The sequence below is a fragment of the Papio anubis genome, chromosome 13, assembly GCF_008728515.1.
Source record: "Papio anubis isolate 15944 chromosome 13, Panubis1.0, whole genome shotgun sequence".
NCBI classification, from domain to species: Eukaryota; Metazoa; Chordata; class Mammalia; order Primates; family Cercopithecidae; genus Papio; species Papio anubis.
This window is the reverse complement of record NC_044988.1, coordinates 5,509,793-5,527,220: the sequence shown is the minus strand read 5'-3', so window position 1 is coordinate 5,527,220 and position 17,428 is coordinate 5,509,793. Positions and strand designations below refer to the sequence as shown.

The 17,428-nt window shown below is 42.0% G+C and overlaps 1 protein-coding gene across 1 annotated transcript in view; it reads right to left on the bottom strand.

The window, feature by feature from the left end:
* The window catches only part of IARS1 (isoleucyl-tRNA synthetase 1), a 75,323-nt gene that overhangs the window by 17,270 nt on the left and 40,625 nt on the right, over nucleotides 1-17,428 (bottom strand). The window contains exons 21-30 of the mRNA XM_003911972.3: nucleotides 16,405-16,496; nucleotides 14,879-14,956; nucleotides 13,794-13,915; nucleotides 13,267-13,369; nucleotides 12,935-13,018; nucleotides 10,407-10,581; nucleotides 8,237-8,349; nucleotides 6,205-6,300; nucleotides 5,126-5,302; nucleotides 3,803-3,908 (exon numbers count right to left, since the gene is read on the bottom strand). Coding sequence (XP_003912021.1) covers nucleotides 3,803-3,908; nucleotides 5,126-5,302; nucleotides 6,205-6,300; nucleotides 8,237-8,349; nucleotides 10,407-10,581; nucleotides 12,935-13,018; nucleotides 13,267-13,369; nucleotides 13,794-13,915; nucleotides 14,879-14,956; nucleotides 16,405-16,496 — 1,146 coding nt within the window. The remainder of the gene's footprint in view (nucleotides 1-3,802; nucleotides 3,909-5,125; nucleotides 5,303-6,204; nucleotides 6,301-8,236; nucleotides 8,350-10,406; nucleotides 10,582-12,934; nucleotides 13,019-13,266; nucleotides 13,370-13,793; nucleotides 13,916-14,878; nucleotides 14,957-16,404; nucleotides 16,497-17,428) is intronic.

Sequence of the window (17,428 nt, the reverse complement as noted above, 5' to 3'; positions counted from 1 at the left end):
TTTTTTTTTTTTTGAGATAGAGTCTCTGTCACTCAGGCTGGAGTACAGTGGTGCGATCTTGACTCACTGCAACCTCTGCCTCCCGGGTTTAAGCGATTCTCCTGCCTCAGCCTCCTGAGTAGCTGGGATTACAGGCATGTGCCATCATGCCTGGCTAATTTTTGTCTTTTTAGTTTCACCATGTTGGTCAGGCTGGTCTTGAACTCCTGACCTTGTGATCTGCCCGCCTCAGCCTCCCAAAGTGCTGGCATTACAGGCGTGAGTCACCGCGCCCAGGCTACATTGATTTTTAAATACTGAGCCAGCCTTGCATCCCTGGAATAAATCCTACTTGGTGATGGTGCATAATTCTTTGTATATATAGCTGAATTAATTTATATTCATGAGGAATATCTGTTTTCTATCTTTTTTTTTTCTTTTTTGAGATGGAGTCTCAGTGTTGTTGGCCTGGGCTGGAGTGCAATGGCATGATCTCGGCTCACTGCAACCTCTGCCTCCCGGGTTCCAGCCATTCTCCTGCCTCAGCCTCCTGAGTAGGCTGAGATTACAGGCGCCTGCCACCAGGCTCAGCTAATTTTTGTCTTTTCAGTAGAGATGGTGTTTCACCATGTTGGCCAGGCTGGTCTCCAACTCCTGACCTCAGGTGATCCACCCGCCTCAGCCTCCCCAAGTGCTGGAATTACAGGCATAAGCCACCGTACCCGGTCTATCTTTTCTCTTAATATTGTCTCTATTTGGTTTTGGTAGCAGGTTAATAACCACATAAAATGAGTGAACTGTTCCTTCCTCTTCTATTTTCTGGAAGAGTCTGTATAGAACTGGTGTTAATTCTGGTAAGAATTCTCCAGTGAAACTGGGCCTGGAGATTAGTTCAGAGATTTTAAATTACGAATTCAGTCTCCTTAACAGGGCCATTAAAATTATCTATTTCATATTGTGTGAGTTGTAGTATTTTGTGCTTTTTAAAACAAGGTTCACTTCAGGCCAGGAACAGTGGCTCATGCCTGTAATCCCAGAACTTTGGGAGGCCAAGGAGGGCCAGATCACTTGGGGCCAGGAGTTTGAGATCAGCCTGGCCAACAGGGTGAAACCCCACCTCTACCAAAAGCACAAAAATTTGTCGGGCATGGTGTGGCATACCTGTAATCCCAGCTACTCGGGAGGCTGAGGCATGAGAATCGCTTGAACCCAGGAGGTGGAGGTTGCAGTGAGCTGAGTTTGCATCACTGCACTCCAGCCTGGGCGACAAGTATCCAAGTTGTCAAACTTACACATGGAGATTATTCATAGTATTTGCATTATCTTCTTGATTCTGGTAATCTGTATTGATAATTCTTTTTATTCCTGATATGCAACTGTGTCTTCTTTTTTCTTTATTAGTCTCACTAGAGGTTTATTAATTTTGCTGAATTTTTTGGTAAGAACCAGATTTTTGTATCATTAATTTTCTCTATCGTTTCTGTTTTCAATTGCACTGATTTCTTCTCTTATTTTTATGTTTTTCCTTTTTCTTACTTTGCATTTATTTTGCTTTTTTTCCTATCTAGTGTCTTGAGTTTAGACCTTAAGTTATGATTTAAAACCATCTTTCTTTCAGTTTTTAGTGCAACAGATTTCCGTCTCAGGACCACTTTAGCCACATTCCACATATTTTGATGTCGTATTTTCCTTTTCACTCAGTTCTATGTTTCTTTTCCTCTTGAGACTTTTTCCCTAATCATGGATAATTTAAAAGTATGTTGTTTAAATTAGTGTGGAGATTTTCCTTTTATTATTCTATTACTAATTAATAGTTTGATTCTACTGTGGTCAGAGAACACACTCTGGTTTCAACTGTATTAATTGGTTGAGGTTTGTTTTATGGCCCAGGTTACAATGTATCTTAGCAAAGTTCTGTGAGAGCTCGAAAATAATTTATATTTTATAATTTATATTCTGCTATTTTTGGGTGAGGTGATTACTGAAAAACGTACGCTGAAGTCTCCAACTATAGTTACAGATTTGTCTATTTCTCCTTTAATGTCTGTATCTTTTTATTTCATATATTTTGTAGCTCTTTTGTTAGATGCATATAAATTTAGGATCACTGTTTTCCTTGTGTACTGACACTTCTATCATTATTTAATGCCCCTGGTAATTTTCTTTGCTCTGAAGTCTGTTTCATCTAATACAAACATGACCATTCCTGCTTCTTTTGATTAATGTTTGCATAGTATTTTTCTACCCTTTTACTTTCAACTCACCTGTATCATTATATTTGAAGTTTCTCATAGACAGCATATACTTGGCGAGTATATTTTTAACAACCTGCCAATCTTTTATTTGTTCTGTTTGTTTTTCTGAGACACAGTCTCACTCTGTCACCCAGTCTGGAGTACAGGAGCGCGATCTTGGCTCACTGCAACCTCCGCCTCCCGGGTTCAAGCGATTCTCCTGTCTCAGCCTCCTGAGTAGCTGAGATTACAGGCGCCGCCACCACGCCCTTAACTGTTTCACGCATACCTTAACTGACACTGCAGAGGAGGTGCTGGTGGTATGTGGCCTCATTGCTGCCACGCATTTGTAAATGGGAGGGATGCCTTGTTACTGCCCAGAAGGGATGGAAATCTAGGCTTTCCATGTGGCCTCCACTGATGCCGCCAGGCAGAGGGGCTCGTTACTGCCCCCCACTAGAATGAAAGTCCTAGCTCTCTACTTTGTCTTCTCTGATAGCCCTGTGACAGGGGAGGGGTCTTCAGCTTGGCAAGGGTGAAGTCCAGGCTCCCCACTTGGCCTTTGCTGATGTGGGTGGTGGTAGGGCCATAGTTTTTTCTATGGTATCTGGCTAGAGCAGAGCAGTTACTGTTTCAAAATTTTCTGTCTTGCTAGGCTGCCCATCTCTTGATCCTTTGTCAAGGGAGCAGAATTTCTGTTGAGGCTTTTTTTGGTCTGTACTTGACACTTCCAGGTTGGCAGCTTCTTAAGTTCCAAGTTTGAGTGTAAGAGGCAGAAAAGAAAACCCAGAACTTACTACTTTTAGGTCACTTGCTTACAAGGTCCTCAGCTGGTCTGCTTTCTTCCTTACATCTGCGAGTCTTCTTCTGCTTGTTTTTATCTATACTGTCCAGGCTGTTTAGATGTATTTAGCAGGAGGAATAGGGAAAACTATATCTGCTTCATGCTTCCACAAGCGTAAGTCCAATCATTTACTTTAGTGGATTCATTTTTCTTTTTCTTTCTTTTTTCTTTGGTGAGACAGTCTTGTTTTGTCACCCAGGCTGGAGTGCAATGGTGTGATCTCAGCTCACTGCAAACTCCACCTCCCGGGTTCAAGAAATTCTCATGCTTTAGCCTCTCGAGTAGCTGGGATTACAGGTACCTGCCACCATGTCTGGCTAATTTTTGTATTTTTAGTAGAGACGGGGTTTCACCATGTTGATCAGGTCTTGAACTCCTGAGTAATCCACTCGCCTCGGCCTTCCAAAGTGCTGGGATTACAGGTGAGAGCCACCGCGCCTGGCTGTTTTTTTTTTTTAATTGAGGCAGGGTCTTATTATGTTGGCCAGGTTAGTGTTGAACTCTTGGCCTCAAGCAATCCTCTCACCTTGGCTTCCACAAGTGGTAGGATTACAGGCATGAGCCACTGCATCTCGCCTAGTGAATTCATTTTGATGACAGTTAAGAAGAAAAAGTTACCTATTAAATATGATTAAATAATTCTTCCAATTCCCTTAAAAACATCCATAAGTTTTTTGGGTTGTTTTTTCACATCCATAAATATAACTAAAAAAAAAGTCATACAAATTATGAAATTTACTCTTACCTTGTTCACTGCCATTTGCACAAATGTTAAGATTGACATATGCACAAGCAGGACCAGGAAGGGAAGATCCTCTGGTGAGTGTAATTTCCAGTTCAGATCCCTTCAACTGAGCACATGAGAACATATGACTGAGTAACTGTGACATCTGACTGCAATGTGCCACACCATCACGTGACACAGTGACTTCTCAGTAACAACAAGAACTGTATACAACTCATAACATATTCAATCTCATTACTCAAAGTATCAAAAGCTACAATTTATATCCCATTTTTCTTCTCTTTTTATCCTGGTCTCTTAAAAATATATGCTCACTAAAAAAAGTCAAATAATTACACAATATGCAAAATAGAAAATGAAACTACTCTGCAACTTGTCTCACTGAAAAAATAAACAGCCACCGTCAGCCCCTCCTTGTCTTGTCCTGCTTGTCTCATAGAATGAGACAGGAGAAAATGATTAAATAAGTGACTGAGATACATTTTAAATGATCAACTTTTTTTTTTTTTTTTTTTTTTTTGAGTCAGGGTCTTGCTCTGTCACCCAGGCTGGAGCGCAGTGATGCGATCTCGGCTCACTGCAACCCCCACCTCCTGTGTTCAAGTGATTCTTCTGCCTCAGCCTCCCGAGTAGCTGGGAATATAGGCATGCACCACCATGCCCAGCTAATTTTTGCATTTTTAGTAGAGATGGGGTTTCACCATCTTTCACCCAGGCTGGTCTCGCACTCTTGACCTCAAGCGATCTGCCCAACTTGGCCTCCCGAAGAACTGGGATTACAGGTGTGAGCCACTGTGCCCAGCCTAAATGATCTACTTCTAAGTTATAAGCCAGTATCTTCCCTACCTTTAATATCATACTTTCATAAGTATATCTAAAATTCCTAGATGTAACAACAGAAATGCTACTGTGATTTTTCTTTTTTGGTACTGTACTTTTATGGAGAACCCACTACCAGAAGAGTTAAATGTTTCTCAAGCCAACTGCTGTTTACTTTTAATGATAATTACCAGAATCCACACACTGCCTTTCCTAGTTTTAGAAAAAACAGGCCCACATAGCCATTTTATTTCCGGGCAAAGCTCATGTACCCTCCTGGCTACGTTCCTCAAGAGAACTGTTGTGAAAACAGTTCTGTCTTCCTTCCCTGCTCCATCTTTTCTGGGCTTCCACTCTCTGACTCTCCCCACTACTGTCCAGAGCAATACTTCAAGACTGAGAGCTGTGCCAATCTCTACTGTGGGACAGAATATCAACACATGAGCACGTAAAGTCAAACCTAATCTGAAACTCTTTAGCAGTTCAATGGAGCTCAGGACTCACCTGTGTTTTTTCTTGAATAAGGACTTTATCTGATGGAGAAACTGGATAGGGTTTCAAGGGAGCCTTTATGGTGGCAAATATGAACTCTGTGTGGCTTTCAATAACATTATTCAGATATCTTCCTTCCGACTTCGCTTTATAGTACACTGTGATTTCATCAGTTGGAACCAGACTGCACTGAAAGCACACACAGAAAATCTTAAAAGGGAAGTACATTCTATTAATCAGAACTGAAGAAAGGTACTGTAGAACAAGGGCTACGGATCTCATGCTGAATCATCACAGAAGGGCAGTCACCCTTCCCTGCCTGCTGGGTGATCTGTAAGACTAACTGCACTGCAGTATACGATTAGCTTTGTGTCCTTTTCACCACTCTTTGGGGACAGGGCATGTTTCTTTTCCTAGCACAATCAGTACCTCATGAATGTTGAAACCAAGAAATAATTTAGAACCCACTTACAAAGCTCTGAACTGATTCAGAGATCATAAGCACCCACTTACCTGCTGGAACAGCTTCCTCAGACCCTGAACTGTCTGGGAAAAAAGCTGTATGGTAGCTGTCACTGCCCTCTGCAGGGCAAGAAATTCATGATTCTCTCACTAGCAGGGGCTTTCCAGTCCCTCTGCTCTCCAGGATGAGCTCTGTGCATATTTCTCAGCTCTCTAATAAGGAAAAACTATGCAACTCTGTCCAGATCCGACAACCTCCCCTAAGCTAGAAGCCTGTCTATGCTGACTACACCTCTGCCCTTCTGCAAAGATACTATCACCTCTGATTACCTTCTGCCCCAGCCACAAGGGCTGTTTTGTAGAAGCCCAACGGAGATAAAAAAAAAAAAAATAAATAAAAAAAGGATGGGAAAATGCACAGGCTGGCTGAAAGCTACAATTTGGGAGTGAACACATGGGGAGAGGAAGAGGAGTGCCTTTCCTGCAGAATACATTCCAAACGACTATAGATTAGCGACTGTCATGCACTGATCACTATGGCTTGTACTACCTGCCTCTCCTATCTTCCCCCAACAACCAAAACAAACAAAAAGCTAAAACGGTAGCTTATTCTTAACTGACTGACTAACCTTTTTGCGAAGTTTCTGTATGCGATTGATGACTTCCCGAGCCATTCCTTCATCTACCATTGACTGGTCAGGAGTGACATCTAAGAGGACCAAAGCCTGTGGGGATGAAGAGTGCACACCATGACAATCAAATAAGGAGAAACACTTCTTTCCAATTCAGCAAAATGTTATTTAAATCTTGAGAGTCTATAATGCAGCACTATTCTTTCACACAAATGAGCAAAAGCAATAAAATTAATCTAGTTTATCATTCAGGTACTTCTTCATAATCAGCTAGTCCTCCATTTCTGGAGAAAGGTGTGCAGGTTTTTGTTTCTTCTTTTTTTTTGTAGGGCGCTGCTCACAGGAGATGCCCTGGGACCACCTCTTATCAGAGTCCCCTAACATGACTCTGCTTTTTGACCATCTAAGAAATAGTATCAACTCTTCTAATAAGTAAGATCAATAATCATGAAGCCCTTGGAGCAGCACAGCTTTTCAGGCCACAAAAAATGGATCAAATGCCTCAGAGCAGTCAACTCCAAGTGACTTTCTTATACCATGACCCCTGTGATCTTCAGGTTTGTCAAAATGACTCAAAACAAATTATACGATGGACCACGAAACTTTTTATGACTTAAACTGCCATATTTTTGCTAAGGTTAAAGTTTCTATCTCATCTATGCTGAAGGTTGCTGATTATGATGTAGCAATAATGACAGTACCACTTCTGTTACATAGCACATTGCAGAGTAAAATACACTCTACAAAAGACTTGTACATTAGGCCTCATCTCATTTACCTTTGAGCCAACAGAGAAGAAATGACTCGGCCAGGCGCAATGGCTCACGCCTGTAATCCCAGCACTTTGGGAGGCCAAGGCTGGTGAATCACGAGGTCAGGAAGTCGAGGCCATCCTGGCTAACATGGTGAAACCCTGTCTCTACTAAAAATAAAAAAAGTTAGCCGGGTGTGGTGGCGGATGCCTGTAGTCCCAGCTACTCGGGGGGCTGAGGCGGAAGAATAGCGTGAGCCTGGGAGGCGGAGGTTGTAGTGATCCGAGACCACGCCACTGCACTCCAGCCTGGGAAACAGAGTGAGACTCTGTTTCCAAAAAAAAAAAAAGGAAATGACTCACTTCACAAAGGCATCAGAGGTAATGAAATGGATGATAAACTCAAAACTCCAGTCAGTGCAGGGCCACTACAACATGTAAACCATGTCAAGAAACATCACATGATGACACTTTTGTAAACTTTTCAGGCCCCTAACATCTGCTGTAACGAGGAAGAACTGCCCACTGTCAGTGTTTAGAAACCCCCTTCTTGCCTTCCCCTGCCTTCTTTCCCAGCTATGATACCTCTGACTCCTTGCCACTGTCTTCCCATGTAGAGTTCTGTACACATCTAACTTAAGCGCCTGGGTAAAGGACTGAGGAGCTCGGCTTTCCCTTATGGAGGTGCTGCTCTACCTTCCCCTGCACATGGTATGCTAAGCACAGAGGGACCCCTGCAATATCCCCAAACCCACATGTGAGATCTTAACAACTATGCTGACTGGGGATGTGTGGTCATGACTGCAAAGCGATAGCCTCTTCTCCAACATGGCAAAAAATAATGACCCCGGAATCTAAAACAGCCTGTATATTCTCTTCAAGGAGTGTTCCCTGACCACTTTCCCTCTATACCAATTTCTGGATAGTCACCCTCTGTGTACTTATTTCTACCAGATAACTTATCAGGTAGAATACTAAGAACTGGCTTAATTTCAGGTGTCCTTGACTGACTCGTCTTAAAGGGTTAATTTTTGTGTAAGCCCACACTTGGGACAATTACATGTAGAAATCACAAAACGCTTATGTATTCATTAAACAAATGCATATGTTAAGGGCATAATAATATATTAGTTTAGCAAAGCCAATCTAAACCATGTAACTGGTTTATTTTTACCCTGACACAAGCTGTCAAACAATCAGGAAAGGCATAGGCAAATACTTTCTCCTCTTAGGCTCTCATCTCTTGGTAAAGAAATGTTCTAGGAAACAGAAAAATACCTGAGCATCTGAGTGTGCTTCAAACTGTGCAGTCCCACCTGTGGCCTGATCAAAGGTGTACATGAGGCGGATGTCTTCATCATGCAATTCATGGCCTTCCACAACAATGGTCCCTATGGAGAAGCAGCTACACTGTTAATCAGCTTCCCCTCCTCTTCAAGCTGCCCCACTACCTATGTATTATGCCCCTTCTTGATGAAAATTTCACAACAGCAAAGCCACAGAGGCTTCAAGAGATCATTTCCCTCTGACTCATGTCATGGTTGTAGCCAAGATAGGACAAACTTTCTTTAGATTACACTATGTTACCTTGAAGACAGTTAAGTCATCACCAGTATCTACTGTTTTATATAAATTCTCAGGTCCAAAGACATGACAAAGCTAAGAGAAGGCACCAAGAGGCAACAAATGCTCACCATAAACACAGAGCAGCAGGACATAATGAAGAAAACACAGTCTTTACAGAGAAAGTGAACTTAGGTCCACTATTTGCTGGTTGCATGACATGGTGTTCTGGTACCTGCTGAGCAAGGTGTGGGGAGGCTAAAATGAGACGGGCAGTGCTCAGTACTGAGCATCACGCCTGTCCAGGGAGGCAGTGCTCAGTACTGAGCATCACGCCTGTCCAGGGAGGCAGTGCGCAGTACTGAGCATCACGCCTGTCCAGGGAGGCAGTGCTCAGTACTGAGCATCACGCCTGTCCAGGGAGGCAGAAATGTGCACAGCTGCTGATGACAACACCCCTGCCGAGAGGGAGACCCACTGCCGTCACTGATGATGACCTTCTTGGGCTCTGAGAACCAGGGTGTCATTTTTATGTTTACTTTGTCACTGTGTTCTGAAGATGATCCTGTTTTCCATCAGTGCAGAACAGTCCACTCAGAAACTAGGCTTTCAATTTCAAATAAGGTGTATCTCAGGAATTTTTGGTGCTTTGGCTATCTGGTGAAACAATTTAGATTTGTGACTTGAAGGCTCGTAACACTGTTATTTTAATATTTTGAGTTGATTAGTAACTAGTAGTAACTTGAGTTTTAGCTGCTAATGTCTTATGTTTTATTAATCCTATCTAAATATTTGGAGAATCCTAGGGACAGTTCCCCCAATTTCCTTAGCCACTCATCTGATTTATGAATCCTCAAATCTCTCTTCTCAAGACATCTCCCAGCTTATGATCTTCAACTTCAGAGAAAGCCCTAAAAATAAACAGCTTGTGCCCCAGGATAGTTACAGGATGTCAGACAGCCATACTCAGACCATGTATGACTCTAATCATGGCAGAGCTGCCAATTTCTGGGCACCCTGAAATGCTCTGTATAGGGGTGGCAAGATGGGGCTGATTTCCCTTTCCTAATCCCATCATTTGGCTAGGTACCCCACACACTGTTTTTATATTACCCTACACTTTCCCTTTATAATAATTACCAAAACCATAATTATTTTCCCAAATCTTCAATGTCAGCAAGCATCATGAGAGTAAGGACAAAATCATCCTAGGCTCCAGGGATCCTCCCACTTCAGCCTCCAGAGTAACTGGGATAGCAGGTGCATACCACCACACCTGGCTAAGTGTGCCCAGCTGTTTTCTTTCTAAACAGTAAGAATTATTTATAATAAACATTTTTATCAACAGGAAAGTTTTATTTAAGAAAAGGATGGCCGGGCGCAGTGGCGCACACCTGTAATCCCAGCACTTTGGGGGGCCAAGGTGGGTGGATCACCTGGGGTCAGGAGTTAGAGACCAGCCTGGCCAACATGGCAAAACCCTGTTTTGACTAAAAATACAACAATTAGCCAGGCGTGATAGTGCACAAGCTGTCAACAGTATCAGGAAAGGCATAGGCAAATACTTTCTCCTCTTATGCTCTCATCTCTTGGTAATCCCAGCTACTTGGGAGGCTGAGGCAGGAGAATCACCTGAACATGGGAGGCAGAGGTTGCAGTGAGCTGAGATCATGCCACTGCACTCCAGGCTAGATGACAGAGTGAGATTCTGTCAAGAGGAGAGAAGAGAGAAAAGAGAAGAAAGAGAAGAAAAGAGAAGAAAAGAAAAGAGAAAACAAAAGAGAAAAGGAAAGGATGTGAGTGATATTAAAAGTCAAACAGTAGCCTAAAAAATATCCCTCAGCCTGAGGACATGAATGGTGCCCTTGCCTATGTAGACACCTACCAGTCTTCTGGAATTGCTCCAGTTCCTCATTGCTCAACTGCTTGATGGATGTCATCACTGCCTTAAAGGCTCCCTTCAGACGCTTCCCCAGGACCATGTGATCTGGTTCTGCCCTTAGTCGAATGCCATACTTGTTTTTATCTGTAGACAGTGTAACTTTTCGAACATTCAATTCCTACAGTTAGTGCACAAGAGGAAACAAAACTGAGAAATGGAAACATATGTTACACAAAAACATATGTCCAGAGTAGCATTATTCCTAAGAGCCAGAAAGTAAGAACACCTCAAGTGTCCATCAACTGTGAATGGATAAACAAAATGCGGCATACACATGCAATAGAATATTTGGCAATATGAAGGACCAAAGCACTCATACATTGTGTTGCACACTACAACACAAATTAATGTGAAACATTATGCTAGGTGAAATATGCCAGACATAAATATTACAAATTGTATGATTCCACTTATATGAAATGTTCAGAGAAGGCAAATCCAGAGACAGCAAATAGGTCCGTGGATGCCGGGAAATGGTCAGATATTGAGGGGAAAATGGTGTGTGAATGCTAATGAATACTGGGTTTCTTTCTGGGATGACGAAAATGTTCTACAACTGTGGTATGGTTGTACAGTTCTATAAATATGTTTAAAAAGCAGTGACTTGTATGGTAAGAAGAAAATGCTTGTTATGAAGATCTATCAAGACAGTTGAGCCTAACAGAAAAAGGACTCCAGAACCAGAAATATAAACTTCAGCCCTCAGAGGTAACCTCTGTGCAAGCAATTTCAGAGAACCACAAGGTTAACTCTCAACTAAGCGGAAGATCAGTTAGACAGAACACTTCATGCTTCAGTCATGCTACTGAGGATTACTGAGGCGGCAGGGATGGTGATGGTGCAGCAGCAGATGGGAAAATGAGAACTACTGAGGCGGCAGGGATGGTGATGGTGCAGCAGCAGATGGGAAAATGAGAACAACAGCTTGAAGCAAATAATACGGAATGGTTAGTTTTGCCATGATATTTGGCTACATTAATTAATCTCATTTTAAATGAAGTAATTAATTTTTAAAATTTTCAGCTGGATGTGGTGGTGCAAACCTGTAATCCTAGCACTTCGGGAGGCTGAGGTAAGAGGATCACTTGAGCTCAGGAGTTAGAGACCAGCCCGGGCAACATGGCGAAACTCCATTTCTACAAAAGCCTGTACTATTATGCCTAATCTCAGCCATTTGGGAGGCTGAGGTGGGAGGATTACCCGAGCCCAGGAGATGGAGGCTGTAGTGAGCCAAGATCACATCACTGCACTCCAGCCTGGGAGACAGAGCGAGACTCTTGTCTCAAAAAAAAAAAAAAAAAAAAAAAAAAAGTATATTTTATGCATATCCACAGATACTAATTTCAGAATTTACAATCTAACTTTTGGTTTCTAATATTCTCTGGAATTTTCAAGCAACTGAAAACGAAATATAGAAATTAACATTTTCTACAATAATGATTTTAAATATTAGCTGTGAAAAGAATAAACAATGAAATTTTAAAAAAATACTTGTTTTGTATCATCACAAAGAAGATAAGGTAAAACATATTTGTTTTTAAAACATCATGGAATAAAGATGTTTAGGAAAACAACTGACACTATAATCTAAACTTTGACCCCAAAACTCCACTTCTGGAATCTATCCAATATCCATACACTGATATATGCATATATATACACACATAGCTTTTGTTTGTAATCAGAAACCTAAACTTCAAACAACAGGAGAGTAATTAAATAAATCATGAAGTAGCCAGGAAGTGAGACTCCAGGGAGAGATGGGGTGGAGAGAGGCTCACTATGCTAGTGCTTCGACTTTTACATGCGAGGTCACTTGTCACTTGCATAATTTGGAGGAACAAAGTTTCTTTGGTAGTTATCAAAAAGTACTTCAGAAGGCCAGGCACAGTGGCTCATGCCTGTAATCCCAGCACTTTGGGAGGCCAAGGCGGGCAGATCACTTGAGGTCAGGAGTTTGAGACTAGCCTGGCCAACATGATAAAACCCCATTCTCTACCAAAAATACAAAAGTTAGCTGGGCGTGGTGGTGAGTGCCTGTAATCCCAGCTACTTGGGAGGCTGAGACAGGAGAATTGCTTGAACCCAGGAGGTGGAGGTTGTGGTAAGGCACCACTGCACTCCAGCCTGGGTGACAGAGTGAGAGACTCTGTCGAAAGAAAAGTAAAGTAAAGGAGAAGGAAAAGGAAAGGACAGAACAGAGAAGAACAGAACAGAAGAGAACTTCAGGGAAGTGAATGAAGATGATAGATGATAGGTAAAGAAATTCATTGATCTTGAAATATTTTTAAAAGAATTATAACAAATTTATGTTGATTCCAAGCACAGTGTAAAATATCATGGATTATTACATTTGTTATGAATATACTAATAAAAATAAATTATACGGTCATTATGTACTTTGAGGATTTTTCATCAAAATAATGTTCTAAGTCTTTCTGTACCAAAAACAGACAAATCATCTACCTTACCTCAATGATATACTTCTCCAAAGACTTGATATCTTTAAGAGCTTCTGGATCTTGATGGATAACCACGATTTCTTTCAAAGGATACTAGGAGGAAAAGGGAGGGGAAAGTTCACTCAGCAGCCAGTCCTCTAAACTGAAGAAAAATGGAATATTAAATGTTTATTTGAATCTCAAGCTCTAGACTAGTCAGGCTGGGCTAGTACTAAGTCATTCACACTCTCACTGCAGAAAAGGAAGAAGGCCATTGGTGGAAGCTCTCTATATTAAGAAAGCATTCCAAAGACTTAATTATTTAGGTCTGTGCCATGTAAAATAGAAGTAAAATTTCAAACCTTTATGGGAATGGTTTTTCGGTCTCTGATCACTCTTCCAAGTTCAATCACAGATTGCATCTGAGACATTGCACTCTCTGTTTTCCTGTCAATCAATTCTTCTCTGAGTGGTAGAGGTAGGAATATGAAAGAGATTAGATTTAAAAGGAGAAAATTGAAGGTACTAGGCATGCATAAAAGAGGAAGAGGGTCAGGCTAGAGAAGGGTGGCTAGGCCCTCCTGGTGAAGCACCGGGGGAAGGGCGGTGCAGTACCTGCCGCTCAGCACCCGGCACCTCCCCAAGGGGCCCCCATGGGTCATGCCCACACCCCACCTGCTGCAGCTCTACAAAGGGGTTCCACACCAAGCATCCCTGCTACCATGTACCAAAGTGGGCCCCATCCTGCAGCCTGAGGAGTTCATGTCAGCTGGGGTGGGAGGCAAGGCACAGATGGAGCTGAAGCAGGGAAATGCCTCCTCTCCCCAACATGCCTGAGCAAGTCTCCCCTCCTTGGCACAGGTGAGGCTTATTTCTATTTGATTCCTACCGAACACGGGGCAGCATGAGGTAGTGGATGCTAAGTGTGTCCTTGTCCTGAACAGAAACAGGGTCAATCAGCACCTTTAGATTCTGGTACATCAATTCAGTGAGAAAAGGTGTGTAGGGAGCCTGTATGAACACACAGGACATCATGTCAGTCATCAACAACTTATCTCATTTATACTCAGAAACAACTAAACATGTTAGAGAATGACACCGTAATATGCACCAAAAGGGGTATGAGGCTACAAAACATGCTCTGTGAATGAGAAATGGCCTCATATCCCTGAAGCATAGCTGCAGGACTATAGCTAGAAAAACCCAAAGCACCTCTAGAATTCTGAAGGATGTCTAAAACAGAAAGAGGAGCACCTAATGATGTATCAGCCAAGTCAATATGCACAGAGGACTGACTGTCCCAAACCTCAGAAACCTCATCTGTAAACTGGGGAAAATATCCCCTGCTTCACAGGATGAAGGTGATGAGATCAGGCATGGAGAGCACCAGGCACAGGACCTTGTACAAAGCAGATTTTCGTTCGGTTAAGGAATAAATAGGAGTCTTGTAACATGGAGTAGCAGAAACAGGATAAAAAGAACTAAAGTTGGAGCCGTTTCACTTTTATATTATTTAACTAATATCTGACCTGATAGGAACATATATCAAACAACTACTTGCATGTCTTCCTCTCAATGCTAAGTTAAAGTATTGTTTGTGATATATATATACATTTACTCAGACAGGTATTAGCTGAAGAACCTCCCCATTACTCACAATTATGGCAATCCACATTAAGATGAGCTATGTCTTACTTTGAACTGTAGATCCTCGTTCTAGAGCCAAGGGCCCTGACATATATTGTACTACCAGAGATTGTAAGAAAGAATCTAGTATTTCTTAGTCCTTACTTAACATGTATAAAGCTAACAAGATTTCTGAAAAGGAACTAGAGCTATAAGGTGTTATAAAACTTACATTTCTATTTTTGGCAGAATAATACAGGATAGATATAAACAGAGGATACTGCAGCAAGTGGGTGCCGAAGGCAGCCCATAGGCCAAAGGGTACTAGAAAGAAGGCAATCATCTTACCATAAGTCTGCAAAGAGAAAGCAGAACACTAAACAAGGTTTCTAGGGCCATGACACAATCCTCCATCCCATTTTCACCCTAATGAATAAAAAGGAGACATAAACATTAAACTGCTAAAGTGTTTATCATTAAAAAAATAAGTTTATTAAAAAGAGGCAATCTTCAAAGAGCATGCAGCATACAGACAGGACAAGAGACAGAGAAAGGAGAAAGGGCCACGACCACAGGCCATCTAGGGTCGGTGCCATCAGTGTGGCCCTGCAGGGCAGTGCAGGAGGCCTGGCCAGGATGTGCACCTGCTGTTCCACTGACTATCCCCACCTGAGGTGAGCTGATAGGAAAGCAAAGCTTAACTGTAGGACCCGAAAGCTGAAGGTAGAATGGATCTACCCACAACAGACAGAAATAGTTGCTAACTGAAAACTTTAAAGTACCTTTAAATAAGATTTCTTATATTAAAAAAGTATACACTGTGTATTAAAAAAAAATACCAATTCATTGTAGGAACAACAAAGATAATAAAAAAATTTCAACCATAACTAAGTGATCCAGAGACAACTACTGTAAGCATCTTAGCATATGTCCTTCGAGATACATCTGTGCAAAAATGAAATTACAGTTGTGTTATAGGCTTTTATTAATGCATTTTAAGACATGACTGGCCAGGCACAGTGGTTCACATCTGTAATACCAGTACTTTGAGAGGCTGAGGCCAGTGGATCACCTGAGGTCAGAAGTCTGAGACCAGCCTGGCCAACATGGTGAAATCCTGTCTCTGCTAAAAATACAAAAATTAGCCAGGCGTGGTGGCAGGAGCCAGCTACTCACAAGGTTGAGGCAGGAGAATCGTTTGAACCCGGGAGGCGGAGGTTGCAGTAAGCCGAGATCATGCCACTGCACTCCAGCCTGGGTGACAAGAGTGAAACTCCATCTCAAAAAAAAAAAAAAAAAAAAAAAAGAAAAAGAAAGACATATCTAATGGGTAGTGGGAGCCTTCACTGGGCCTACAGTAAAGAGACCTCGCTCTCTCTACTATGCATCATTGTTATTTACGTACCTGGCTTAAGTCCTGAGACCAGGACCTATGCTCTGCTCATCCCAAACCCCCAACAGCTACAGGAGTTCTGTACAGAGCAAATAACTGACTCCCTTGTGGTAAAAGGAAGTACCCCTCTCAACATTAAAGTCGTATCTGCCACTATTTTTATAAAATATTTGCATGACTTTATTTTGAATTTTAAGAGGTCTGCTTGGTGTAGTCCTGTTTGTGCCCTGACATTCTCCCTCCAATATAACATGTACATAATTGCGTTGTGAAAATAATGCAAATGACTTTTAGAATTTATAGATCCCTATCCCTCAAACGACAAATACAGTTAAAATGCAATGTAAAAGAAAAAGAAAAACAAAGCTTCAAAAACTGAGAGCATTTGAAAATGTTCCTCTCCCTTCTGGCTATTCTCATATTTCTTCTACTTTCAAACTTCATACACTTTTTGCTTTTCCCAACAGCAGTCTGCACTTACCTTCAATCTTCTGCGGTTCATTCTAACATACCAATTGGTCAGAATATCCACAAACTTGACCAGGCGAGGCACCACAGTATAAAGCCTGTAAGCTAAAAGTAAGACAAGTCAATTGGGCAGCAAGTGAGTTACCAGGCATCTGCGGTGGGGAGAGGGCTGGATACAACAAAGAATGGGCAGCTCCTTCCATCCAAGGGCCTCTACTTACTAAGGAGAAAAGAACCAAAATGAAGCAATCACATGACTGTTTGAGGATGTGCTACACGGCAGTCAGGGTGTTTAGGGGTGCACACAAAAAAACCACCATGTGAGTCACATGCGAATTCCCACTGGTCAGTGAGAAAAGGCAAAAATTCCAGTATGTGTGGATCAAAGTCCAAGGCTGTCCACTACACAACTGTAGGAAGTGCCATTTACACGGAGTTGTGCAATTTGACAGCATCAACAATGCCCAACTTCTTTCCATTGTATTACACTGTACTTCAACTAAAAGTCAAAAAGCACAAATCAGATGTTAAGAGGCACAGCATAGGCCAGTGATTCTCAAACAACAGCAATTTTGCCCTGCGGGAAACATTTGTCAATGTTTGGAGAAACAGTTTGCTTGTCACAACTAGGAGGGTAGCATGGTGCTACTGGAATCTAATGGGTGGACCCCAGGGATGCTCCTCAGTTATAATGCACAGCACAGCCCCACCACAGAGGATGATCTGGCCCAAACTGTCCACAGTGCGGCAGTTGAGAAACTCTGACACAGGCTATGAATAAAATAGAACTGGCCTTCTAAACATTAAAACAGTTGAGTAAAAACAGCAACAGAGGGAGTGAAGGTCTTGAGGCATTAGGAGGATTTGAAGGGTTCCCTGAGAAACTCAGAGATCAAGTAGGAAAGAAAGGGTGTCTAGCCAATTGTGTCTGAGGCATGCCTTATTTTAAGGATTCTCATTCACCTCCCCTTTAATTAACACTCTTTGTTGCATAAAAACAAACACCAAAAACAAAAAGAATAAGACCAATCCACTTA